Source organism: Danaus plexippus, chromosome 5, assembly GCF_018135715.1.
Source record: "Danaus plexippus chromosome 5, MEX_DaPlex, whole genome shotgun sequence".
Classification (NCBI taxonomy): Eukaryota; Metazoa; Arthropoda; class Insecta; order Lepidoptera; family Nymphalidae; genus Danaus; species Danaus plexippus.
This window is the reverse complement of record NC_083539.1, coordinates 8,573,581-8,599,526: the sequence shown is the minus strand read 5'-3', so window position 1 is coordinate 8,599,526 and position 25,946 is coordinate 8,573,581. Positions and strand designations below refer to the sequence as shown.

Genomic DNA, 25,946 nt, shown 5'->3' with positions numbered 1-25,946 from the left:
ACATGGCCATTAATTAACGGCCGGTGATCATTAAAACAATTAGCCGAGTAATTAGTTAAAATTATCATTGAATGGTTTCTTAACATAACATCTGTAGACGTAAAATACTACACAACCAAGTCAAACGTTTGAAAACTTCTCCTCTCAGCGTCACGTGTGATCACACACGCCAATAGTCATCGGATGATTAGCGAGTGAAGAACACAATTGGATGAGACTTCGCCAATAGCGTGTCGTTAGCGAAGAAACCAAGACGAACATTATAACCGGCCTTATTTATTACGGAACACTGTCACGTTGTGACCGAGGAAGAGGAAGTTAGGTTCCTCTGATACATCAAAGCTCTGTTTGTCTATTCCAGTCGTGTTAGGAGTGCTCTACTTCGAGGAAGTTTTGGTAATTGTCACGAGATAGACGTTCGGAAGCTTTCATACAAAACTTAATCATGAATCATTTGCCGCCCGACAATTATTATTAATAATATTAAATAGAAAGAAAGTAGGTTATAAAATATATTCAATGAAATATTTTTAATCTAACTTATCATGTATTACGTATATATAAAGTTCTCGTTTCACAATGTTCGTTCCCGTAATTCTCCGGAACGGCTTGACCGATTCTCATGAAATTTTGTGAGCGTATTGAGTAGGTCTGAGAATCGGTTAACATCCATTTTTCATACCCCTTAGTGATAAGGGTTGTTCACCCTTAAACTTTGTTTTTTAATATTTGAACGAAATTTTTTATTTTAATTTTTTATAATGTGGCATCAAAAAATACATACAACCCTTAATTTTTGCTTTTTTATCACCAACCCCTATTTTTTTATATATATGTAAACACAATACGTGTGTATTTTTGTTTCGGCTAATATCTAAAGTGATATGGCTGAACCACGTTTAACGGGACTTATTGGCAGGTAGCTGATGTAATAAAAAGTAACTTAGGGAGGCAGGGCGCATACGGGGCTTTAAAGTTTTGTCATAGTTTCTTATTATTTTTCTTACGCAGACGGAGTCGCGGGTAACAGCTAGTTTTATAATAATTGTGTATGTTGTAATGAACACAAATATTTTTGCTTTCGCGTTCCTAATTGCTCTTTAAAAAACATTGATCTGATTAATTAAGATATATAAGATCTATTAATTAAATAATCGAACATGAAATAAAAATGTAATAAGGAGATGGAAAATTTCTGCATAAATTAATTTATGCTTTCAGAATTAATTTAAATTTAAATGGTCTGCAGTAAACGCAAAACGTATCGCCGCGTGTTTAGACTACCAAGCCGGCATTGCTCAAATTAAGTTGAGAGAATTTTCCACATCTAGAACATCTTCAAGAACAAGAGCATAAACGTCTTAACCTGGTCGTTGTCTCTTCTTTGTCACTTAACTTATAAAATGACAATTCAAATATATTATGTAACTATGTCTTCATTTGGACTGAGTTCATCGCGTTCACAACAGCAGGTACCTATACTACAAAACATCATATTCAACGTACGATACTTACATGTTATGTTTTTTTTATTGGTTTTAATATCATCAAGATATGTGATTACTTCAAAGTTCTCTAACAGGCAATCGATAGCCGTCACCCTTGGGACCGATCTCTCACTAATATAACGCACATATATTTTTATGTTCATTGAAAGTCATTCTAATAAAGCGTGGTCGGTGGTACCGTCCGTGGTGTGCTTACTGCGTCTCTGGTGATGGCTGTGTACTCAAGATTTAAGACTTTCGATTGTATTGAAGAGTTTATATTGAAAGATATTCTTTGTTTTATAAATAGGATATATACATATTACATCCTCCTTCAGAGCGTCCAGCCTCAGCTACTGTCATACTTTATATTCATCTCAACGTTACTCAATACTTTCATCTGTCAATTTATTGAACGTCCGCATCCTGACGTCATATATATACGGCCGAATGTTGGTAGAGTGAAAATAGCCCGGCCTCAGTGTAATGACGTAATGATTGTTACAAACGCGCACGGACGACATGTCATACTATTGAACATGATATTTACATTACATGTTATATACATGTACGACAACTCATGATAATAAGACGTTAAAACGAACGAGTACACTATCAACTAATTCCTTCAAATAGAAAATTGCCAATTAATATGTTAATTTCAGTTTAACGACTGTTTTTTTATATTAGAACTCGTGTCCTTAACGGTAAATGTTAAATGTCTGAAGACACAAATGGCGATACATGACATCAATAAATCATTGAATAGATCTCGTGAACACAGCAGAGAGGTATGTCGAAGAGGTACGAGGTCTTAAGGCGGAGATTTAACACGAAGTGAAACACTTATAAGGATATCTTTAACAACGAAAATTTCATTTATTATAAATAAATTGATATAACTAGTAAGTCTCTATCATGGAAAGTGGAAACAGGAGATATAGTAAAAATCTATTTTGGTAGTAATCTCGATTTATCTTCTGGAAATGCACAAATATCTAGAAAGAAGAATTGTTTGGTAAGGGTCAAGAGAAGAAGAGTACCCGACTGTGAACAATAGAGATGATGTAATCCATGCACTGCAATAATTGAGGACACAACTTAACATATAACACACACACACACACACACACATACATACACATACATACATGCAAATATTGAGAAACACAAGTGACATAAAATACCTCTCCAATTAAGGAAGACACATCGATGCGTTGGGATTGCGTCATCAGCGGTGCATTGTCTGCAGATGATTCAAACACACTGTGTAGATACTATCGCCTACTACGTTATATTAATGACGAATATTAAATTCATCTATACTGTTGATAAAGAGGAGTTCAGTAAAAATATGACAGAATCTTGTGAACTGAGAGACACGTTTATATAGTCGTGTGTAATATTATTAGTGTTTAGCGTAGCTATGCAAATGAGGAGTGGTGGCAGGGCGACTTAGAAAGGTACATTGAATGCAGTGACCAGTTCAATAAAATCCACTCCCACAGACAAGGACGGCTGTGTGTGAGCGGGATGGCCGGATGGATGGGTGGATGGGTGGATGGTAGGATGGATGGATCTATTGACCTACATCAACAAGTTCACGTTCTACGTTGTAAAATAATAACAGGAAAGGATTCGTCCGCGTTCAGCCCCTGAGTGTATTAAAGGTATTATAAAAATATACTTCAACGTTATTAAATGATCAAATGAGTCCTGCTAGTAGGATCGTCGTGCTGGGGATACGGACATAAGGCTGTGTGTGCAATGTACATCATGTTACCGTGTATAGTAACACATTATATGTAATTAAAAAAAATACTGTTCTTAAAACCGACAATAAACTTCGAATTTTTAATTTTTATGCGTAGTACACAGTTAAATATACCTATTTAATTAGTTTAAATTTTGTTTTATTTTAATATTTAACTCGATGTTTTTTTTTGTATTCATGGAAAGACGATGAATTTTTCAATAATAAACTCATTGAAGGACGACTTTCTAATAGCATTGTCGGATCAAAAGTTCTTCGCAGTGTGATGGCGTATAGAGCCTTCACGCTCACCCAGAGCGGCGCTTTCACTGATGAATATTTTGACAAAAAAAAAAAGACTTTCCTTCGTACTAGCAATAAATTAATAGATATAAAAAGAAGACACTCAAATTCTGGATGAAGACGGCTGTGTTTGAAGAAGACGAATGGATGGACGATTGTAGGGCAATTGAAATTGAGTTTCTGAAAGTTATTTCCTTAGGTCACGTAGGATACATTTAACTGAACTGGATTAGCAGTGCAGTGCTCAGTGAGTACCGGAGTAACCGGAGTCGGTTCCTCGTGGAGCTGGTGAGGGTGACATACTCGCGATGTCTCCATGTTTCAGATGACAATCCTCTGATGCTGTTGATACATGAAACAGCAGAACACAGTGAATGGTTTCAAAAATGTTTTTGTCAATATATACATGAATATGACTTTGGTGTAATCCTTATACCATAAAAAGTCATTTAATAATTTCTGCTCCAATTAGTATAAAACTTGAAGGCACCACATCACGTTCGTTTCTACTAGACTTCTATAGCATTAATATGATTTATCCCCTCAAGTTATATGTCTGATATAAACGCTTTATAATATCGTAACTGGCCCGTATTACAGTCCGACATTGTATCCGACCGCTGTCACTGTTGACGGAGAGAAATGGCCAATATTACCCGGCCATACTATGTTATTGAGATCTAACAACGTATTCCAAGATATAACGTATAAGTTTGTATGTGAAGTGCTGCGTAATGACGGCTGGCTGCTGGCGAGAGGCGACCGGCACGCCCCGAAATGATTTGTTAATATACTTCCACAACAAATATAAGAATTATTTAAGTTTCCTCACATAATAGTTCCTGACGTTGTTTGTGTTTCACCATAAATGTGTTATTGAGTTATAAACAGATATTAAAGTTCGGGCTAACGTACGATCCTACGTATTAGAAGGCATTTTATTTATTTACGAAACTCCAAATAGGCTAAAATATCATAAAATTTGGATATAATTACTAATTTGTTATCAACTAGCAAGTAAACAATGTTATGTTAACATTATCAAAATACACTTGTTATACGGATTACATTAAAAACATCAACGTTGGAATGAAAACAATATATCACGAATTGGATGAGAAAAAAGAAAATAAAGAAAGTTTATCCTGACTTAGCGTCCTTGTTTTTGTAGAGAACTTGAGTTATTGGTAATGTTGATTGTTGGTGTAGCGATAGGGTACGGCCAGGGCTGAGATGAATTATTATATAAAGAAAATACTGTTTTATACTGAAGATAAATATACCCAGGGCTGGTTATGTTGTGTGTGAGATATATATAATGGATATAACAAAGGATTTTCTTATTCTTATTGGAATACAAAATAAATGTCACATTTTGACTGTCGTGTAGAATAATAATTTTAAGGGTAGTTTGAGAAAAAAGTTATAAAATGAGATTTAATAAGTACCTTTTCTATTGTTCTTGTGTGAAAACTTTGCAATATTTTTTGGGTACAAATAATTTGATGAGTTTAGGTATTCTTATTTATTTCGTTACTTATAAATAAAATAATAATAAAATCGAAATAATAAACCTCATTGAAAATAATTAAGTTAATATTGAAGATATTTTGTTAGTAATTGAGACAAATCACAGTCATTCGTTAAGAGCCATTATTCGATGGACCAATTCATATTGATTTTACATTCACAGACCTTCTCGGTTAATTTTAATAAATTTTTGGAACATAATATTAAAATTATGAACAACATTTACTCAACGAAGTAAGTCTTATCAATACACTATCCTATATCTATAAAAAGTGCTCGTATTTCATTTCCTCAGTGATCGTATTCAAGAGACGAAAAGCCCTAATGACAGAAATAAAATATACATAAAAATAGGGTTTTATTAAAATTTTTACTACTGGAGAAATACTTGGAAGAAGTCAGTAGGTTAAAAACTGATCTTATATAATACTAGTTTTTGCGCGCGACTTCCTCTTTGTCGGAATCAGGATAAGAAATGTATAGACCGGGCGAACTCTGTTCCCCCTTAGGGGCAGTAAATAAACAGATTTCTGGTTTTAAATTTTGTTTTCTTTTGTTGTTCGATAGAACGGGATGAAGAGCAGTACGAAGTCATCTGGGTCTATAGCTTAGGAGGTAGCGCGCTCCTTACCAATGTTTATCCTAAGCGATGCAGTCGTTCTTGAGTAACTAGCACAACCTGCTTTTATATAAGTACATTTTATGAAGATTTGATTGTGTCCAGCGTTCCTCTCATGACTATCTCGATTATCTCGATTTTCGGTAACTCAAATCGTTAAATTATAATTACGTAAAACCAGGAAAATCCCTTAATTTCCTTCAATGATTTTCTATTCCCATCTTGTGATATTAACTAAACCCATGTTTTCTGGCCGTAATTGAGTTTTTGTCGTTCCAACGTCTGCGGGCGACGTCTTTTAACTAAAGATTCGATTTGTTCCCTCGGACCTCAAGAATACAACTCAAATATGAGCAAGAAGTGCAGAAATTGAACAATTTATGACCGCCATTATACAGGACATCTGTCTTCAATCCAAAACGTGGCATATTCTGATGTAAAAGTAACTTCATACGAATCATGTCTAATACATCGTGAAAATATTTTTTTGTTAATCTCAGCATCTCCCTCTTCTGGTTCTATACATACGTCTAAGTAAGCCTTTACTTCCCTAAAGTACTGGCAGTTACCCTAAAGCTATTTTTTACCCCTCAACCTTAACCCCTAACGAGACATTTCCCAATCGGTTTTACACGTCAAATAGTCTTTGACTTATCAAAGAACATTGAAATGATTTAATTGAATTTCCTAAAATTTATCTAATAACCTGATTATTTTTCAGTCAGTTAATTTTAAGTGTATGTCATGTATCGATTTAACAGTATCTTCTATACATATCTATAGTACTGTATGATTTCGTGCATCAAACAGTTTAAATCAATATCGCTTATATTGCTCATCAAATCAGTAGTGATATCGTCATTTAAGAATAATAAAATTTTCCTTCCGTGTTCCTCCGAACACGACTTTGGGTATCGTAATGTAAGTTGCGACTTGCGAGCCGAATGTTCCGTCACAGTTGTGTGCTTTTCGTTTTCCACCTAGCGAGCTCTTCCCAAGTCCGTAGTTCAGCAGTATGAGGTGCGTGTTAGCACAGTGACACAGTGCTGTGCTATCCTACCCTGGGAAAACGGACCCGTCACGTGCTCGCCCCACGTTATGTACGAGAGCGAGCGAGACTGGCGGTGTAGCCTTGACCTGCGCAGTAATTGTGTAGAGCTTCTCCCCGCCCCTCCCCGTTCCTGGGCTTCCCCCCAGCCCTCGTATACTGATGATTTTCGTAGTTATTGGCGCTTAATATAGAGTCCCTCTGTTTTTTACATAATTGCTTGGCTTGCGTAGGTATCGCTGTCCTTGAACGCTCGATTCATGTGTCGTAATCGGAACAAAGACTCCACGCCGGGTCACTCAACCACCGCGTCGGTTCAGCCTCCTTAATGAAGTACATGTTCATGTGTTTATTTACAAGCGTCGATTCAATTAATCTCCACGTTTGAATTGTGATTTATCTTTAATATATAGATATTGATGTTCTAAGGGTTCACTTTATTATAAATATCAATAGAAAATCGTCTCTGTTGTTTTCACAATTCCAAGAAATTCTGTCGCTTCTTCTCCAATGCTTCCTCGAGGCATAATTTCTTCGGTTACGTGTATTTTTGTGGTGTTAGTTATTTCCGTGTCTCGGTATGGTGAACTGGTTCACCGCGGTTATGGTTACGATTATTATTATCTCGGTTTCCGTTCAAACGATATATATTTTATTATATCAGAAACAATTCAGATTTTAATTGAAATAACATAACACGAAGATTATTTTGAATGGTATAAAATTAATTATTACGATGAAAAATCTATAAATATATAATGAGAATGGAATGGAATTAGTTAACTATTTGACAATCGATTCGACCTTATGTTCTATATTTAAATAATAGTTTACATATGTTGATTTAATTTACAAGGACTAACTTAGTTAGTTTAGGAGATTGATACAAAATATTAAATGTGATTCAACATGAGACGAGGCGCTGGGTCGTTGGCTGTATATTTTATTAATTGTAAGCAAAGGATAAAGGTTAGTACTCCTATTTATTTGGTCACATTGATGGAACGCAGTCACTTCATCGTCCGCTATAACTGGTAGGTTATTTGATTCATAGCTTTACATAACGTAGCATGATAAGTATTAAGTTATGTTTCTTTTATTTTTTTACGTTTTTTTTATTTTTTTATGTTTCTTTTAAAATCAGCCTGAATTGTTTTTAAATATTGTTCATTGCAATATTAACAGCTACTTACCTTAAGACAGTGTTATATACGTGAAAATCTCTCAGAAAGGATTATTGAAAAAATTATATAGTCTTTCGTTTAATTACATCATTTAGGATGCCATTCATAATAATGATTTCTTTCCTCATTATAAAAGAGTCGTAATATCTCTTGCCTCTATAATTCTTTCCGTAATATCTTTTTAAAGTCATTAAATAGTAATATTCGTCCCAGATCTTCCAATAACATGGTCTGGGGGGCGTGTGTCGCTGCCGTGCGTGGTGGCTGGTCAGCTCCAACCTCGACGTACCCTGCCACTGGACGACGACTCCGCGAGGCCCAAGCCCTACATCTGGATGCGGGATGGAGAAGTTATCAACACTAAACGGTAAGTTCACTAGTGTTCTCTAGTCTAGCAGAATAGTTTCATTCGGGAAGAATCGCTATGTTAAAGGTAATAAGTTGTGAAATTCATTTAAGAAGAATTTAAAGAAACATGTGTATTCACTGGAGCGGACTTCAATAAATAAAAATTATTATTCAAAACAAAACTAAAAGCGTGTGGAGTAAGCAATTAAAATATCTTCAGATCATTCTGACTGATATATCTGCTCATGGAATCTCATGCCCAAACCATGGTTCACAAGTAGTATTCCTTCTGGCAATGCAGTGGCAGACGCTTAAGGCGGATATTAAGGTGTTATAGGAAGAAGTCCGTGTCAAGAAAATACATCGAAGAGATAGGGCTGCGAGCTATAACCATTTTCAATTTTAACACAATCACCTTGGCGTTCCGATTATTTGTGTATTGAGGGTGAATGTTCGCCCAACTTCACTGTAATTACGAGTTTTCGATTCTTTGTTATGAAAAGAAAATTAAAATTTGAAGACAGATTATGCTTGGGGCTGATTTGATTTATTTACATGCGTCTGAAATCACAGGAGCTCCACTCCTTATAAAAAAATAATTGAGCTTATTTACAAAGAAATCAAAGTAGCAAAACTTATGGCTATTATTATCTTGAATACAGAGCTGATGTCTATGCTTCTATAACGTAGAGTTCCGTAGGAGAAAGAAAATTGACTTCTTTTGTGACATAATGCACCTGTGCTCAAATTGTGCTGGTTAGGTTGCAAGGAACACCCTTCTAAGATCTCAGATTTAGATCTGCTTAGAAAAATAAAGAAAAAAAAAATCTCAGCAATGAAGAGGCGAAATCTTTGTTGGCTGATCTAAACAGTGTATTAAAATGAAGTTAAAATACATCGAGCAGAAAATAACGTTTAAGATATATCTTTTTACATATTACACTTATTAGATTTTTCACCTATGTTTAAAACTGAAAAGCCTGAATTAGAATGCCATGTTCCAGAAGTCGCAGGCCGGTATTTATGACTTTATGTGGTTTTTGATTCAAAGACTTGATATGCTTCATACTTTGTCAGACGTCTGTTACATTAAAATGTTCTATATTTTCGGTTGTGACGTGTGACTGACGTTCTCAAACAAAGTGAGTTGCAATTAGTTATTAATTATTAATAATATTGAATTAATTATTAATAATATTGAATTAAAAATAGACTGTACTATAAGAAATATTCTCTAGTTAAAGTACTGCAAAATACTTTTATAATTCGGTGCAAGCCCTCATTGATGTCATCTTTGCAGCATCTCTCAGAATGGCACTCTGGAGGTGAGCCGTAAGGGCGGCGGCAGTGAAGGCGTCTACCAGTGTGGTGTCGCTCATCATGGCGGCCTTGTTTTGGGCTACCCAGTACATCTTAAGTTTTCATGTGAGTAACTACACAACGCCCTAACGGATTCCCAGACGAGAATTCATGTTGTTAGGTATATATATCATCAGAAACTTTTACGTAACTTGTTAAATGATGAAAGTTTCACTACATATCTTCATCTCGGTTGAATTTGTAAAACAAAAATGGTTTTTCGCACACAGGATAGACGTAGGAGTTGAAACTAAACATTATACGAATCGGAAAACTGTGAGGCCTAACTAAAAACCAAGTTTCATTATTGTTTTTGGAGCGAAGGGTGCAGTGATTGCGATTCGATGTACCCACACATCCCTACATACATGTGTTATACCGCGGGTCCCCTTGTTACAAGACTCGTCTTCGCAGTCCCAACACCCAAGTGCTGATCCATTGACATGTTTCGTTTTTCATTTTATTTTTGACGCCCTTTGTGCTGATTGGATTGTTGAAGCGCTCCTCGGCTACCCTCAACGCGGCGTGCTTCGTTTCGATTCATTATATTTTCGTTACATGTCCATAAAAAGAGAATTTATAAAAACTGTCCTTCTCAAATCCATGAGCGTATATTGTGAAGACGATTGAGATTCAGGCTGTCGTGGTTGGTTGTCGTGTTGGTCGGTGTTGGTCGGTGTTTGTATGTACTCGCATAAACTGGTTATATTTCAACCTTACCACTACCAATAGGTTTCTGTCTACAGAGACTATAGAATGTTAATTACATGCTCATTTAACTTAGAAAATTCACATTGCCTGAGGGTAGTTAAATAATTACAATCATTACCGCGTTTCCAACTTACTTATTGCCCTTCCCCCGGCGGCCATTTTGTGAGATTGATGTGCCATATTTTTAACGACTCACATTAAATTGAAGGTGCTCTTTACAGTTGTAACAATTAAACACTGTAATTGCCTTTTTTGTACTCTAATAATAATTATTATAAATGTCTATTTGTACTGTAGGCACACCATCGATACATGTCATTATTTAAAATAAGCCTTGCATGATTTTCTCGTTTTACCTTCGAATTTTCTAGCATATTAATTATTTTATCTGAATAAACTTTTCAATGTTTTAATTTAATTTAATTTTTTATTTTGCAAAACTAATACCAGTAAATTATTCTGTTATAAAAAACCCATTAAGTCTAATTCCGTTCACTGCGAAAAATACTAACGACACTATAAATACTATAGAATTAAAAGAAAGCTATTTTGTATTAAACTTTTAATAGTGAAATTCGCCTTGCGTGTAATAAAAAGTGAGAGGTCAGTATCAACAATATCTGGACTTGGCCTGCATCATTCCTCATATAACCTGTGCGCACTCCAGAGCCACTTTGAAATGCATTTCCCTGCGCACGCGCTTCAAATATCATGTCCGCCATAATGAAACTCTTCACGTTCAAAGCTCATGATCAGTTCTGAAGCTTCGATGGTTCCACTCGACAGTTGAAACAATACTGATAACACAAAGACACACATTGAAGTATTGTTGTATCCAGAGAGCGTAATCTGTAAGGAACGTCTCACGGCCTAAAGTCAAACGGTTTTTGATATAATTTTCTTAAATGTAACAATTTTATAGTGATTGTTATCAAATTGAATGGAAACACTTATGTAGTAATAGTTGTTTAGTGACGTGGAACACGCGGACTTTATTTACTTTTATAAGTTACAACATCTAAATATAGCACGAGTCATAACAAATTTATATCTGGATTTAAAACGTCTAATGAGATCTAAGCCTTTCGCGAGTATTCATTAAAATAAAACTAGTATTTTTCGGATTAACTAAGCGATTTTTATTATTTTAAAAACTACTATATTTCAAATATTATATTAAAAACTACATAATCCCATGGTCATGGTTGCTGAAAAGCACCCTATACGTCGAAATTATGTAGTTTTTAAAATAATGAAATTCGTGTAGTATATCCGAAAAATATTAGTTTTATTTTAAATAGTCTACTTAATATAAGTTATATTTTTGAATTTTTATTTGAACCATTTATGAAGGACGTCATATTTTCACTTGTAGTTCATTAAACCTTTACTATTGATTATTAATAATATTAGGCAAGTGTCTGTTCGACACGCATTGTGTTGTTTATGTACATGAGCTCTATCATTGAACAAGTTCTTGTAATTCTTCCAAAGTGGATCTTCGGGTTAGGGTCAAATAAATTACGCTAATACATTCTTCTAAGGATTTGTTATTCGTTCACTTCTCTATATTGTGTTCCTAGAATTATAAGATCAAGTGTCGGCTCATTTAAGACGATCACTATCTGATGAGAATAATACAAGCGATGTTCATATGACTGGTTGGCGTCGCTTTGTTCCTTGTGGAAAACGCTGGATATTTAGTCACGAGCAATAATTTTGTTTATAGAAAACGATGGCAATATCTAACAGTTATTTTTACGTAAAAGTTCAAGACGTATTGTTTGTGATGAGACTCATTTGCATGGCTGTTAAACGTCCATTCTTTGTCATATACAGACTTGTGTTCAATAAGTCTATTAAAACGAGCAGATGCCAGATAGAAAATAAACTATTATTATCACCTACAAGCAAATACTTTCTCCTTATAAATCACTTCATTTCTACTCACAGTAATTTCATTCAATACAGTCCGGTGCCACAATACTCTACTTCAGAACAACCAATCTTATCAACTATTGGAGCTTAAGTATCTCTCACTGATCTTTTAAGGTCCTATACCCGGCTGACAACTTACTTACTCGATAGTAGGTTGAGTTATCAAGCGATAGGTGAAGAAACATTACCTTCTAAATATATATATTAAAATTATTATGTACGGCTTTGATTTATATAACTCTATGTAGTGTAAGTGGAATTTCGGTTACAGTGTCGTTAGGGATATGAATGATTTGTTTGTTGTGGCTAACGTACAATCAATAAAACATAAATACTACAACAATCTCTGTTAATAGATTCATTTCAATATTAATTAACAATATTAGCCTTGAATATTCTTTAATATTCTATTTAAAAAACACTGAAGTTATTTCAATAATGACTCAGCTTTTCAAATTCCCGTCACAGGATAATATAACGTTGTTATAAATGTATGTGAAGCTTGTTAGGGGCGCGTGTACACTGGTGGAGGGTTGAGAATTGATTAAGGGACAGTACATACAAATCATTTTAATAAATGTATTAATTTAGAAGTTCGTTTAGTTTATAACATCTATATAATTCAACAACACGATAATCTGCCCGTCTCTATTCAAAGCGATACGCTAGAGCGAGTTAATTAAACATATATTTAGTACACTCTTTCAAGTTTTTATATACATAGGTACATATATACATATTAATAGTGTCTTTAACATTTTCCTACATGTTCCTCTTTGTTTAATTTACTTGGTTACTTTACTAATTAATAAATAAAAATGAAATGTCTGTGTTTCAAACTATCTAACTATTTGTTCACTAAACGCATATGAAAGGACACACGATAACTAAGACAAAACTGCATTTTTTAAGTTTTTGTTTCTCTGTCTGTATCTCTGTTTGTTCCGGCTTATCTCTGGGACGGCTGGACGGGTTTTGACGGGAATCTCACTCGCAGCTACATTATATCATAAGGAGTAACTAAAAAGGGTGTGTAATATGCGGGTAGAGCCATCGTTAAAACCAAGTATAATACTACAAGACAACCAAATTAATGTTTTGTATCATCTTCTACCTTGTTGAACATATCTATCGATTTGAAGTTGAAGAGTTGAAGAACATATAAGGTATTTACGTGTCAAACTTATATTATAAACGATTTTAACACTGTCTGAGTTATCAGGACATACGAAGACTGAACACGAAGAATCCTGCATTTTAATTATTATACTGGACTTATTTATCTGTTCCTATAAAGCAGTGCGTACGTTATGAATGCTCGATTCGCTCAAATGGTAACAAGTTTTTGGAAGCCGTCCACTGATCGTGTCCCATTTCCAGATATGGATAAGCAATTCTCATCTCAACCAGAGGATGTGAAGGCCGGTCTGGGCCAACCCCTGTCGATCCGCTGCCTCATTGGCTCGGGGCCGACAGCTTCTACAGCATGGACTCGCAATGGAGTCGGTCTCCCAACAACTAACAGGTACAGAAAAATAACTTTTTAAGGAGAAAATTATGTCCTCTTTACTTCCTTAACTTACGTATTATTTGAGAACAAAATTACAATCTAGTTGGTAATAGTGTTTTATCGTGTTTCGTCTTTTCAGATATCATTTCCTAGAAAGTGAACTCTTAATTACCGATGTTCGTAGAGAAGATGGAGGCTTATACAGGTCAGTTAGATGACATCTGTCCTATATAATGTAGTAGAAGATTTTGTGTTCAATATGACTCTAGTCTAAGTTTTGTTGTTTAAAGATATTGTAAGACAAACAGAATTTTGGAATCAAATCTCAGTAGTTCCCTCGGTTCTAACAACCTCTCTTATATTTTAGTAACGCGGTGGGATGTTCTTCACAATTTCGCACTTCATCCTCTCAATAAAGTTCTTCATCCACAGATGCATAGCTACAAACTCCTTTCTAAACAGAAGCCGGATAAGTCACGAAGGTCTCGTGACGGTGGAAGACTCTCTAGCCAGTGATCCAGCCTTCCTGAGGATACACACAGAGTATAAAATAGCTGTGAACAGGGGGAGTAGAGTGCTGTTGGCTTGTCCAGTGTTGGGCTGGCCGAGACCTCAGGTAACAAATTATACGGAACCCATAGGAATATTCTCAATTAGTTTTAATAAAAATGTGGACTGCTTATTTTTGTTATAGGAAAATAAATCATTCTTTTTTGTACCAACAGTCTTCATAAACGCTGACTATCTCCGAGAATGATATTATTGAAGTAATTACGTGTCTGATTTTTTTATGAAACATTTTTCTATTTCTGTCGTAAACACATTTTATACTGAACAATTATCCGTCAACTCAGTCATCAGTTGTTGTGTTTAAGTTTACGGGACTTATTTCCTTTGTTGGGTTTGTTTATTGCTACTCAGATAAATTAATGACTAAGCCGAAAAATATTTTTTGTTAATGGAATAAAAGACAAGATATCTATTGTAATCTCTAAAGGGTTGGCTCCAGATAAGTTGTTGCTTTGTTACAGTTGATATGGGAACTGACTCCGCCGGGGGGCAGTCCCATCGAGCTGAAGAACAGAGAGGAGGTCCTGGTTCTAACGAAGTTGGAGTACGACCAGGAGGGTGTCTACACCTGCCTGGTAGAAGGTCGGAGTGAGTTGACTAAGGTGAGCCATTGACAATCATTCCTTTACACGACAAGAGATAGGAGCAGCGATGCGTTTTGGTTCTCCTTCCACATTATCACTACGAGGATCAGACATCCTCTCCAGTATCACTCGAATGTTTCATGATTTCATATTTCCTATTGTTGTATATAAAAAGCATGACCTCTTGTTACCTTTACAGTTTTATAAACGTATGAAGTTGCTATGACTCGCTTAGACTTCTTTGTCTCTCCTAATTTTAAGGACACGGGTACACAACCTGTGCTTGCATTATATCGGATGTGGATATCAAAGCCATCATTACTAACGCACAGTCAGGCGCGTCGTCTATGTTATAGTCAGTATCTTTTATAACTATGTGGGTATATATATCATACTATTCACCCGTGTGCTGTCTCCGCCGGTTCGTGAATCGTTTCTATGTTTTTGGTTAAACTATTTTGTTTTAATTTATAACTCTCTCTTTCGTTTTGAAACCGCGAAAATTTTGGCGATTGTGTTGTGGACGTTCTCTCAATATAAATACTCAGAGCACAACCTTACATGCTTCTGTATCCATGCAGAGTTTTGTGAATTTTGCTTTCATCGTAGGGGTACATCATTAAGATATAAATGTTTCTTGAGCAAATCGGTTTGTGAAGAAATAAAATCGAAATGTCGACACGGTTACCAGACACATATAATATTAAAATGAGAACTACGACTCATTCAGAACTGCTTTTCCTAAGTGTTATGAACGAACCTCATCTATAACGTATGTTTTGACATGTTCATCGTGACGTCATTCAGTCGTTCTCGGTGTCCATCACGGAGCCGGTGCGGATCACGCTGCCTCCACAGTCCAAGGAGGTGATGAGGGCCAGCACCGTCAGGTTCAACTGCACCGCGGCAGGCAGGCCTGCGCCCACCGTGCACTGGTACAAGGACGGAAAGAGACTCGCTCTGGCTGGACGGGTGAGTGACCGCCCGGGTACGCAGCACTCGCAGGCGTATCGTGGACACTGAGTATACACATTGGACCTGCCTTGGTCTACAGATGATTCGTTATTCAAAATTAAAAGTTGAACTAGGCCTAAAAAAGACACTTGAACAAAATATTCACCCACACTATTTTTTTTTTTATTAAAATAGACTCCATATAAAATACTGTTTGCATATTTCTTCAGCTACGACTGTAGCAGTTAAGGATTTATTTGAGACACAACAAACAACTTCTCGGCTAGTTTCAGTGTTGATAGCACCTATAAAGTTATTATTAGATAAAAAAAAATAGTTCTCCGAGATGATCTTATTAGACCGCTTTAGTGATTAATTAAGGGGGAACTTTAGAAAATTATCAGAAAATGTATTTACTGTGAGGGGAATTTCTGTTGCCTCTTCAACAAGTATCACACACCGAAAGTAATGTTCGCTGTCTGACATCAGTTCGTTGGTTTGTTTGTAATATCGGACGTTGATTTCAGATCAATCTCCGTAAGTCCGCCGACAGGAGCCGCATCGAGCTGGTCATCAGCGGAGTGACCTCCAACGACGCGGGTTAGTCGTCACTCTCGACTCAGTTCTCCGCAAAATAATTCAATCTGATTTCCTAATATATTTAATGTTTTTTTTTTGTTTTTGCTTAGACTGTGTCGTTCCCTGATATTGAATAATGATTTTTTTTGAGATAATACAAGTCAATAAAGATATATACTTCCCAGCTACGTACACGTTAATTAAACTATGTTTGGATACTACCATTCGCATTCCTTGTATTATTTTACATTGTACTACAGTACTTTACAGCAACCGTCCAACCGTAATCACGATCAGACGAGAACATAGTTTCTTAAATTTGTTCTATGAAAAATCTTTAATATCAATGTGTATAGAATATTGTTTAATTGAATGTCTCCACACGGCTTCATAAGACGCGAGGCACTTTACTGCCCCGTCTGAGCAATGTAATATTGAAGAAGTTCACGGATACACATTTAAATGGTTTTAATGAGACAGTCTGTCCGTCCGCACTGGGACTGCTGCGGGAGGTAGGCGAACACGTCGAGTGAATCCGAAATACATAGTAATGTAGTGGACTGTTTGTCCAGGGAACTACCAGTGTTTCGCCCAGTCCGGCGAGTCGTGGGCGTCATGGTGGGCGCGATTGGAGGTGTCGGGGACGGGTGCGGCGGCCCCGGCGGCCGTGTGGTGCGCCCCCGCGGCCGTGGCGGCGGTCGCTCTCAGCTGGACCCCTCCCAACACCACCGTCCTGGCATACACCGTGGACACCACCTCCACGGGTGAGACAAACTAGACGTTGACTTTATGACGATCAGTAAAAACATAAATGTAAGCAGAATAGTATCCCGGAGGGTTATGGTCTATTCCCCTATAGCCCATCCTATCGCATCCCTTACTTTTGACTTTCTTCCTATATTATCGCTCATCGCTAACGAGAACGCCCGTGTCCTGAGACATGTCCTAGACATCCTCTCAGCTGCCCCTGCCATGTCTGTCGGTGATGAGATCATTTCATTGCAGACAAAGACGGTGTGGCGATGATCGGTCAACCGACCAACTACACGGAGGACATCGTGAAGGTCAAGGAACCCCTGACGCCGTACGTGTTCCAGGTAATGACAGTCAATATACCCTACTCCGATGCCTGTGATTCTCCTCGTGTGACGCGGTGTGTTGTTGCAGGTGCGAGCCTACGTCAAGTCGGATCACAACAACAGGAACGTGGCCACGGACATGTCGGAGAGCGTCGTGTGCCAAGGACAGGGAGGTAACGATCGTATATGAATAGATCCTCCCTGGAGATGACTTATCTGACCGACGAATGTTAGCTAGGACTTGTGTCATGTTTGAATGTCTCTTTAAGCTTAAACATTTAAAAGTCTCGTGTGCCCGTTCGCGCGTCGCCCTAACCCGCTAAGAGTATTGAACCGGATTTAAATTTATTCATTTTTTATATAGTTCGAGTGAGTTCGTTAGTGAGCTCGTAATATTTATTGGCCTTGACGGCATGGTCTTTGGGGATGTTGGTTTCCCAAGGAACAGTCAGCTCTATCATCACAACGCGCTTTAAAATTCTTGAATACTTAAATGTGTCTGGTCTGGAGGCCGACGCATAAATATCCTCGGGGATTTTATATTGTTTCTCATACGTATCCATAGTTAAGTTGTATTTAAGTAATTTTATAAATTTTCCTCAAAATCGACTTAGTGCATGCAATATATAATTAAATATCTATTCCAGTGCCTATAACCCTCTCTAAGTTGGAAGACGACAAGGTGCAGGTGTCGTGGAAGCAGTTCGCCGATGAGAACCCTGGCGTGGTGCAGTGGATCCTGCAGTACCGACACCAGAACTACACCGACGACCAGCATAACGTGACCCTGCCCGCACAAGTCACCAACTACACGCTAGCAGGTAGGAATATCACCATATACAACTTCTAGAAGATTAGCATACAAAAAGTATTACAAGCCCTGCTAATGTTCTTGTTCTATATGAAGCTTACTAAGGATCATGAAAAGAACAAGGAATAATATTTTTTATAAACATACTTTGTATTAATTAATAATTGTACGAATATATTTATTGTGTACCAGCTCCGGCGAGTTCCCCTCTCCTCGTGAGGTTACTGGGGTCTAGATCGTTTGAGTGGCTCAAACAGAACCTGACCCTAGTGCCTTGGACCTCCACTACCACAGCTGGCCGCGACGAGGACGATGGGTGAGGGTCTGGTCTCCCAGACTACTGTAATATAATAATGAACTCGTTAACTGGCGATCCTAAAAATACTGAGAGTTTTTATACAAGTCGATGACAAGCGTACATCAGAATGTGTCAAGCAGATAGTTTGTTAAAGTATTCTGAAGTGTGTGCTCATTAATGTCATATAACACCTGACGTCACGCCTGGCGTCGTCCAGGGAGGTGACGGTTATCCCCCAGGAGCTGGAGGTGTCCCAGGTGTCGGAGCGCGGGTTCACGGTCCACTGGCGCTGCGAGCACGAGTCGCACTACACGTACCTGGTGTGCGTCAGGGCGCACGGGAACGACGAGTGTCAGGAGAGGTGGGTCGGGCGACGGCGTGTTGTAGGGGTTAGGAATATAGAGATAACTTTTATGACGTCTTAAGTGTAGACTTTGTTGTCTACAAAGTATGTTCAGGTGGAGCCGTTTGATGACCAAATGTGCCTCGATGATGCTTGTACCGTACAATTATAATTTATTCAAGTTTACCTCGCCTCACTCGTTGGTTATCATAACACAACTTTTGCCGTCCGTCGAATAAGTCATCTAATAATATTTGCTCGTTGGCTTGCAACAGTTACAAAACCACCGCGACCATAGAAGGTCTTCAGCCGGACACCGAGTACGAAGTGCGAGTGCAGGTTCGAGTCCCCGGACGAGCTCTGGGCGGCGCCTTCACCGCTCCTTACCATGTCAGTACACTACCCGAAGGTGAGTATAGGAATAGGTTCACGCAGCACATACATATGAATTGAATTTACCGTATTAAGGTTGGAATATACGACTATTAGCTGGGTTGTACTATCGCACGCCTGATTAGACTTGCATACGACCCTTAAATACGCAATCTTAGCGGTTGGGTAACGGAATCATAGTTTCAATTATGTTGAGAGGAGCGTAGTGTTGTGATGGGAGTACCCTCGCCTCCAGGTCCTCACCGCTTCAAAGACATCACATACAAGTTTGTGAACTCGACTGCCCTCCGCGTGTCGTGGAGCGGCGACCCGTCCCGCTACACCGTGCGACACAGCGCGCAGCTCAAGCTGCCCGTGGAACAATGGGCGGCTGTGCACACCGTGGGGAACACAGTACTGGTAAGCATTCACCAGTTACGACGACGGCTGGATACGTCACGGCCTTCCTCTCTGAATATTGCAAGGGTTAGAATGTCACTCTATAACATCATAAGCTTCGGATTTTTTTTTTTGCACTAAGATAAAAAAAGTGCTCGTAGTGTTCAATGTATTCACTATTAAAGAAACGTGTTTGTATTTTAAAGGCTATTTGAATTAGAGTTCGTTATCGGTCGGCCTGGGTCCATCTCGATGATTGAATCTTAAATGTCTATCACCCCGCAGATCACGGGCATCGACCCCACGGAGCAGACGTTCGTGATGGTGACCGGCTACGACCCGCTTGACTACAGCCCCATACTGAACGTGCCGGCGCAGATAAAGGATTTAGGTATGGAGACTCAGGAGAACGGATCTCGTTACACGTCTCATTACAACATATTTCATACATGTTACTTAAGTATTTAGCTCGTGAAAATGGCGATCTCTGAGGAAGCTCGCAAAATATAAGCAATGATGTTTCAGAGGCTAAAGATCTAAAGTACGTGTACACTCGGTCTGGCGTGTCGGTGTGGTGGAGCGGGGCTGGGCCGCGAGTGGTGCGGTTCGCGCAGAACATAACACAACCGTTGGAGACCTGGAGCGTCGTTAACGTTACAGACTCGAGGGTTGAGGTGAGACTGACCTATATAGTATTAAATCATAGATCTCTCCACGATTCCGTTCCATGGACTCGGAAATCTATAACGTTTGTTGACAATAAATACGCAAACGACTAGTAGCGACATCTATGTATGACTTACACATAATAAAAATTTAATGTAGTTGTTTCTTATACAGATAGTCGAAATGTTTGAATCGATTATAATTATAAGCGACATCACTGAAACATTCATGAAATTCCTTTAAGTAGTTATTTGTGTAAGAACAACAAACATCACACATCCTCACACACTGTCGCATTTATAATGTTTGGAGGACTATGACCGGAGAGGGTTCACGACACTTTATGAGTGGTACCGACGCCCCGCCATATTAAATACATTCTATGAAAATATTAAACGACGACTTTAAGCAACAGATGTCGGTAGCATTACATTGCATCGCGTTAGTAATGAAAACTATTGTAGAGTGAGGTTCTCACCTCACGACAACAGATGGCGTTACGTGTATCAACACCGCGAATGGTATCTTCCATGACGACCTCAGTATAATATTTATACATAACGAATGACATTATTACAGCTCAGCGTTCCTGACCCGTCGCAGCCATTGTTCGTGATGGTGACGAGGGCGGGCGGCGCCAAGCGGCACCACGTGCTGACCATACCTCCTAAGCCCACCTCCTTCTTCTACTACTATTTAGGTATACAAAGAGTTTTATCGTTTTTAATAAATTCACTGAACATGTAGTTACTTCAATATGGATAAAAACTTAAAAAATAGTTATACTCACTTATTAGTATATGTATATACTAATAACAAATCTTCTACACCTCTCAGGAGCAGGCGTGGGCGGCGCGCTGTGTGTGTGTCTGTTGATTGCGGGATTGGTCTTTGTGTGGAGAGTTAAAACGAGGCGAAACAGGTGACTATATACACTCATAGGAATTGAACTCACCGCTATGACGATGAGCAGGGCGAGGACGGGAGACTGGGAGAGCACACGACCAGTGTGACTCAATGTTGGTTTGATATTCTTCCAGAACGTTCTTCCATGAATCAAGTGTACAATGTTAATATTGCCATTATAAATTCTTTAAATGTATACCTGACAACAATCAATGAAGTGCGTTCTGGAACGTTCTCTGGCATCAGAGACGGCTGTGTTTACATGAGATAACCCTAGTGTATATGTTTACCTCATCCAGTATACTAATGTTACATGTAATATTTGCTTGTTATAATATTTTAAAACTTAGTAGAGACAGTAATGATATATTTTGTGAATTTGATATATGTTCACATGTTCCAGGTCGGTGAGAACTGTGACTGCGTCAGGTGTCGAGGAGGAAGCTTCCGAGATGAGGGTGAGCGGAACACTTATAACAATACTAATGTTATAAAGGATAACTACATAATAGATCACGGACTATGAGAGCTTTTGTTATAGATTTTCATGTAACGTTACTATTAAAATGATCTTTGGTTGCTGTATACTATATTGTATACCATACATCAGGTGGCGCGAGTTGCTAACGGCGGCGCCGGGGAGCCGCTGCTCAATGGACACGTACACATCACAGAGAACCCCGCGGTGAGTACACACACACGCACGCCCGCACGCACACTGCGGTAGAGAGCCCACAGCTCACAGAACATATATACTGAAATAAAGAATCTGTTATATATGTAGTGGTAGCACTGACACGCACATGATTTGTCCAAATTATAGTTAGTTATATTAAGACTGATATGAGCTAATGATACTTCCAGTCCAAAACGACGAACATCAGATCCAAGAAGGCCCGCTGTGTGGAGAGCCCCGCCTACGACGCCTTCGACCTGTCAAGACACGAGGCCGACACGACCATGGAGACGGTGCTGGACGACACCGCCCCCTACAACCTGCTGGACACCTCGCGCCGCCCCGAGCAGCGTTCCTCTGCCGACCTCGCCGACACCTCCTTCAACAAGCTGCCCGACGACAACATGAACTGCGAGCCCACCCTCCAGCCCAACGGATGAGAACACCTCGCCGCAGCCCTCGCAAAACTACACAGGGGATGGCGCCCCCGCAACACGTGTCACCGGAACCTTCGCCTCGGGAGGACGGCTCGTTTCGTTCCTCATACACTTTATTTCGAATGACGTGAGGCCGGCCTCGACCACAGCACGGGCTGGCTCGGTCACTCGGAGCGTGCGGTCCAGCGACGGCCTCACCTCCCAAGATCATACACATCGAGACAATAAACCGAGAGGCTCGGTTACAGTGACTCCCAGTAGTGTCGCACCGTCGGAGCGACTCGAGCGTACAAAGTGCAGACCAAATCGATCTACCCGCAGACCTGATCACATGTATATAAAGTATACGTATATGTATATAAAGTATTTATTGGACACTCGGCAGTCGTCAGCCAACCTCAACAGCTATCCCACGGATCATTCCCCTCCACACCAGGCAGCGAGTCCGCGCGCCCGTGCGGCGGGTCGGGGCGGGGCGGGCGGTGTCGGTTCGTCCGTGGAGCGGCGTCCGTTGCATATCACACTCTAATCTACCTCATTCGGGTCGCCTGAGGTCCGTCCTCGTCGTGGCCGCGACCCCGGCTCCTCTCGTTGTTTTCTATGTATGTTAGCTTCCCCGCCGGCGGTGCGTCCCGCGTGCGCACCCCCCCGCGTGTGTCGGTCGTCAGTCCCCTGGCGGGTGGTTCCTGTCGACGCCCGTCGCATGTCCCTCGTGTCTCATCGTTCGTCCGGCGCTCGCAGCGTCTCCGTGACGAATGTTTTCATTATGTTTCATAATTAATGCATTGGAAGCACCGCGTCGGTACAAGTCGTGTAGTAAGTAGATGTAAATGACCTATTTAAGTGTAAGATACGAGTTGGGTTCCGTTGAGTTAGTTTTCGTTATTTATAGAGTCCACGGTCCACGGTCCACGGTCCTCTAGCGAGTCGTTGCGTTCTGTAGGTTAAGCTCCGGCCCAGAGACACCTCCGGCGTTTGTAAATAGACTCAGTTAAAGTTATAATGGATATGTAATGGCCGACTATGTACCTGAATCTTCAATTACACTAAGTTAACTTAGGGTAGCGTTAGCTCTTACAGATCTAGATTATATACGTCGCTAGGATTCGATGACAGGGTCTAGAGCCTCGACTGTGCTGCCGTCTGGGCGCGGTCGACGCCGGGGTTCGTTCACATTGACTTGTTGATTTGATATTAATCACATGAGTTCGCCGAATCTGAGCTCGCCGCCCGGTCTATATTATTTCTTTAATGTTTTTTACACACGTTATCTGAAAGTCGTCCATCGCCGACCCGGCACGGTGCGGCAGACTGCATCCTACCAGCGACACACGACCAGACGAGTTGTAAAGTGGCGGCGATGAATATGTATTTTGTTAGAGGTCACTCAAGGTTGTGTTACTTTCGACCAGTTTATCGTTTGCTGTAGCTTGTATTTACGGATATCGCTAATGTTAAGGATGTTGACTCCGGAGCACTGTTGGTCGCCGAGGCCTCGCAGCCTGTTGTTGACGGAGGTCTCGTCTACGTTTTATAGGAGGCGATGATAGGATTTTTTAACTATTGAATTAATAAAAAAGATTTTATTTTGTAGAACGACGACCACTTGATGTGTGAGCTGTCGCCGAGCAGCCTAGAGTCTAGGCCCCGGTCTGTTATCACTACGTGTGTTTTGATTTCGTCGAGGTTTATAGGAAGTCGTTTAAGGTCGCTCGTCCGTCCGTGGAGTGAAGTACGAACTAAAGCCTGAACTACGTGCCTCGTTATTGATCGGAATCTCATTTTGCAATATGTTGTATTATCGAATGTGATCGAACGAAAGGCTTAGGTTTTGTTTACGGTTCGACAGAATAGATGGCGCCACTGGATACAGATACGTTGACCAAGGGACGTCAATTATACCTTTTAAAATAAATTATAAGATTTTCATTTAATGTTTTCATGGAGAAGTAATTTCAAAGGTTTATTCCGTGGTTCAATAGTATTAAGTGTTTTTTTGTATTCACAAAATGAGTAGTGGTGTCGGTCGGCGCCATCTACCGGTTTCCTTTCGGAACGACTTATTAGTTAATTTTTCCATTCCATTAGTGGGTTACGTTTAACCCGTAGCAACCTCAACACATTCCAATAGCTGCAATAGTTTTCCTACCAGATTTTAGTTCCTGTTATGCCGACATGAGCACAGACACAGTTGTTTCATGTATATATTGAATTTTACGAATAGATTTTATACATGGTGTAAATAATATGAATATAACGTTACCTGCCCTTCCTGAGAGCTTGTGTTCGGTTCCGCGTCTCGTCCCGCCGCGTGCGGATCTCTACCGCTTTCTGTTTCGTGGATTAGGTTCGGTTCTTGGGAACTATGTACTTAGTGAAACGTCCGAGTTGCCGTTCTGGTCTAGTTTATATATTTATTTATAGTTCGTTTTGTTCGCCGCAGTTTCCGTCTTCCTCATTCTCCGCTCTCGTTTCGTTCGGTTCTGTTCGGTTGGAGCGCGAAGCTCGGCCTCGAGGGTGACTTGGAGAATGATGTAGTTTGTAAGAATCACTGATGTCTAAACACTGTTATAGAGTTAAAAGATTATGAAGGAAGCTTCGTTGATATTATATCGGATATTGTTATTGTGAGTCACCTTCGCACGGATCCGAGGTAGGGAGCGGTCTACACTGACGTGGCGTGTGGGCGACCGAGCCGCCGGGGAGCGCGGCCGCTCGGTCAGGAATTAAAATATTTCGATTCAAATCGTTAAGAATACAAACAATAGTATTAGGAGACTTTAATTTTTTTTATAATATTTTATACATTTCGTCATCCGCCTTCGTGTTATCATAATAAATGATCACTTTATGATGTATCGCATAATCGTGGCCTTATTAATGAGATTGTATCGACACACTAACGAACGGAATATTTTAATTTGCTATCATTTTATTATAAGATTTAATATTAACATGATTTTTGGGAACACTCGCATCGATAGTCACGAAAAAGTTAAAAGTTTGACAAAATGATAAACATCCAAGGACCAGTCAGCAAAGTTCGAGTAAAGATTTAAGGACAGGCGAATGTGTTTCCAACGTTTCATTTCGAGTGTGAGTAAAGTCAAGGTCAGAGATGCGACAGTGTTCCCAAGGTCGTATAGTGTAAGAGTCGACGTACGATAAAATCTACCTCAACCAAATTACCCATTAAAGTTGTTTGTAAGTGTTCTCTCGAGTCTTATTAATAATTACAGTAGTGTTTTGATAATAAACTTATTACTAGTTCCACTTGACGTTTTGATATGGTAATTATTGTTACCAATCGTATTGAATGTGGTTGTCGGTGTGTTGCCGCGGTATTGTCAAACGAAAATGATATTAAATTTGAGAATAAATGCTGAGTCGCGTTTTCATTTATGACACCCGTGTAACGGACGACTTCCCTTGGAGTGCCTCAGACCCTTACTCCATCACGGCTTATTTATTTTTAAAATTAA

General features: G+C 39.2%; 1 protein-coding gene across 1 annotated transcript in view; it reads left to right on the top strand.

The window, feature by feature from the left end:
• Positions 1-25,850, top strand: part of LOC116769286 (protogenin B-like) — a 47,484-nt gene extending 21,634 nt beyond the window's left edge. The window contains exons 2-24 of the mRNA XM_061529475.1: positions 8,138-8,291; positions 9,573-9,697; positions 13,661-13,805; positions 13,930-13,995; positions 14,223-14,406; positions 14,822-14,962; positions 15,752-15,916; positions 16,426-16,498; positions 17,050-17,241; positions 17,483-17,574; positions 17,645-17,729; positions 18,204-18,377; positions 18,560-18,683; positions 18,883-19,026; positions 19,284-19,417; positions 19,637-19,800; positions 20,065-20,170; positions 20,305-20,453; positions 21,025-21,145; positions 21,283-21,367; positions 21,755-21,809; positions 21,962-22,036; positions 22,216-25,850. Of these exons, the coding sequence (XP_061385459.1) occupies positions 8,138-8,291; positions 9,573-9,697; positions 13,661-13,805; positions 13,930-13,995; positions 14,223-14,406; positions 14,822-14,962; positions 15,752-15,916; positions 16,426-16,498; positions 17,050-17,241; positions 17,483-17,574; positions 17,645-17,729; positions 18,204-18,377; positions 18,560-18,683; positions 18,883-19,026; positions 19,284-19,417; positions 19,637-19,800; positions 20,065-20,170; positions 20,305-20,453; positions 21,025-21,145; positions 21,283-21,367; positions 21,755-21,809; positions 21,962-22,036; positions 22,216-22,467 (3,005 nt within the window). The 3' untranslated portion in view covers positions 22,468-25,850. The remainder of the gene's footprint in view (positions 1-8,137; positions 8,292-9,572; positions 9,698-13,660; positions 13,806-13,929; positions 13,996-14,222; positions 14,407-14,821; positions 14,963-15,751; positions 15,917-16,425; positions 16,499-17,049; positions 17,242-17,482; positions 17,575-17,644; positions 17,730-18,203; positions 18,378-18,559; positions 18,684-18,882; positions 19,027-19,283; positions 19,418-19,636; positions 19,801-20,064; positions 20,171-20,304; positions 20,454-21,024; positions 21,146-21,282; positions 21,368-21,754; positions 21,810-21,961; positions 22,037-22,215) is intronic.
• Positions 25,851-25,946: the final 96 nt, after the last annotated feature.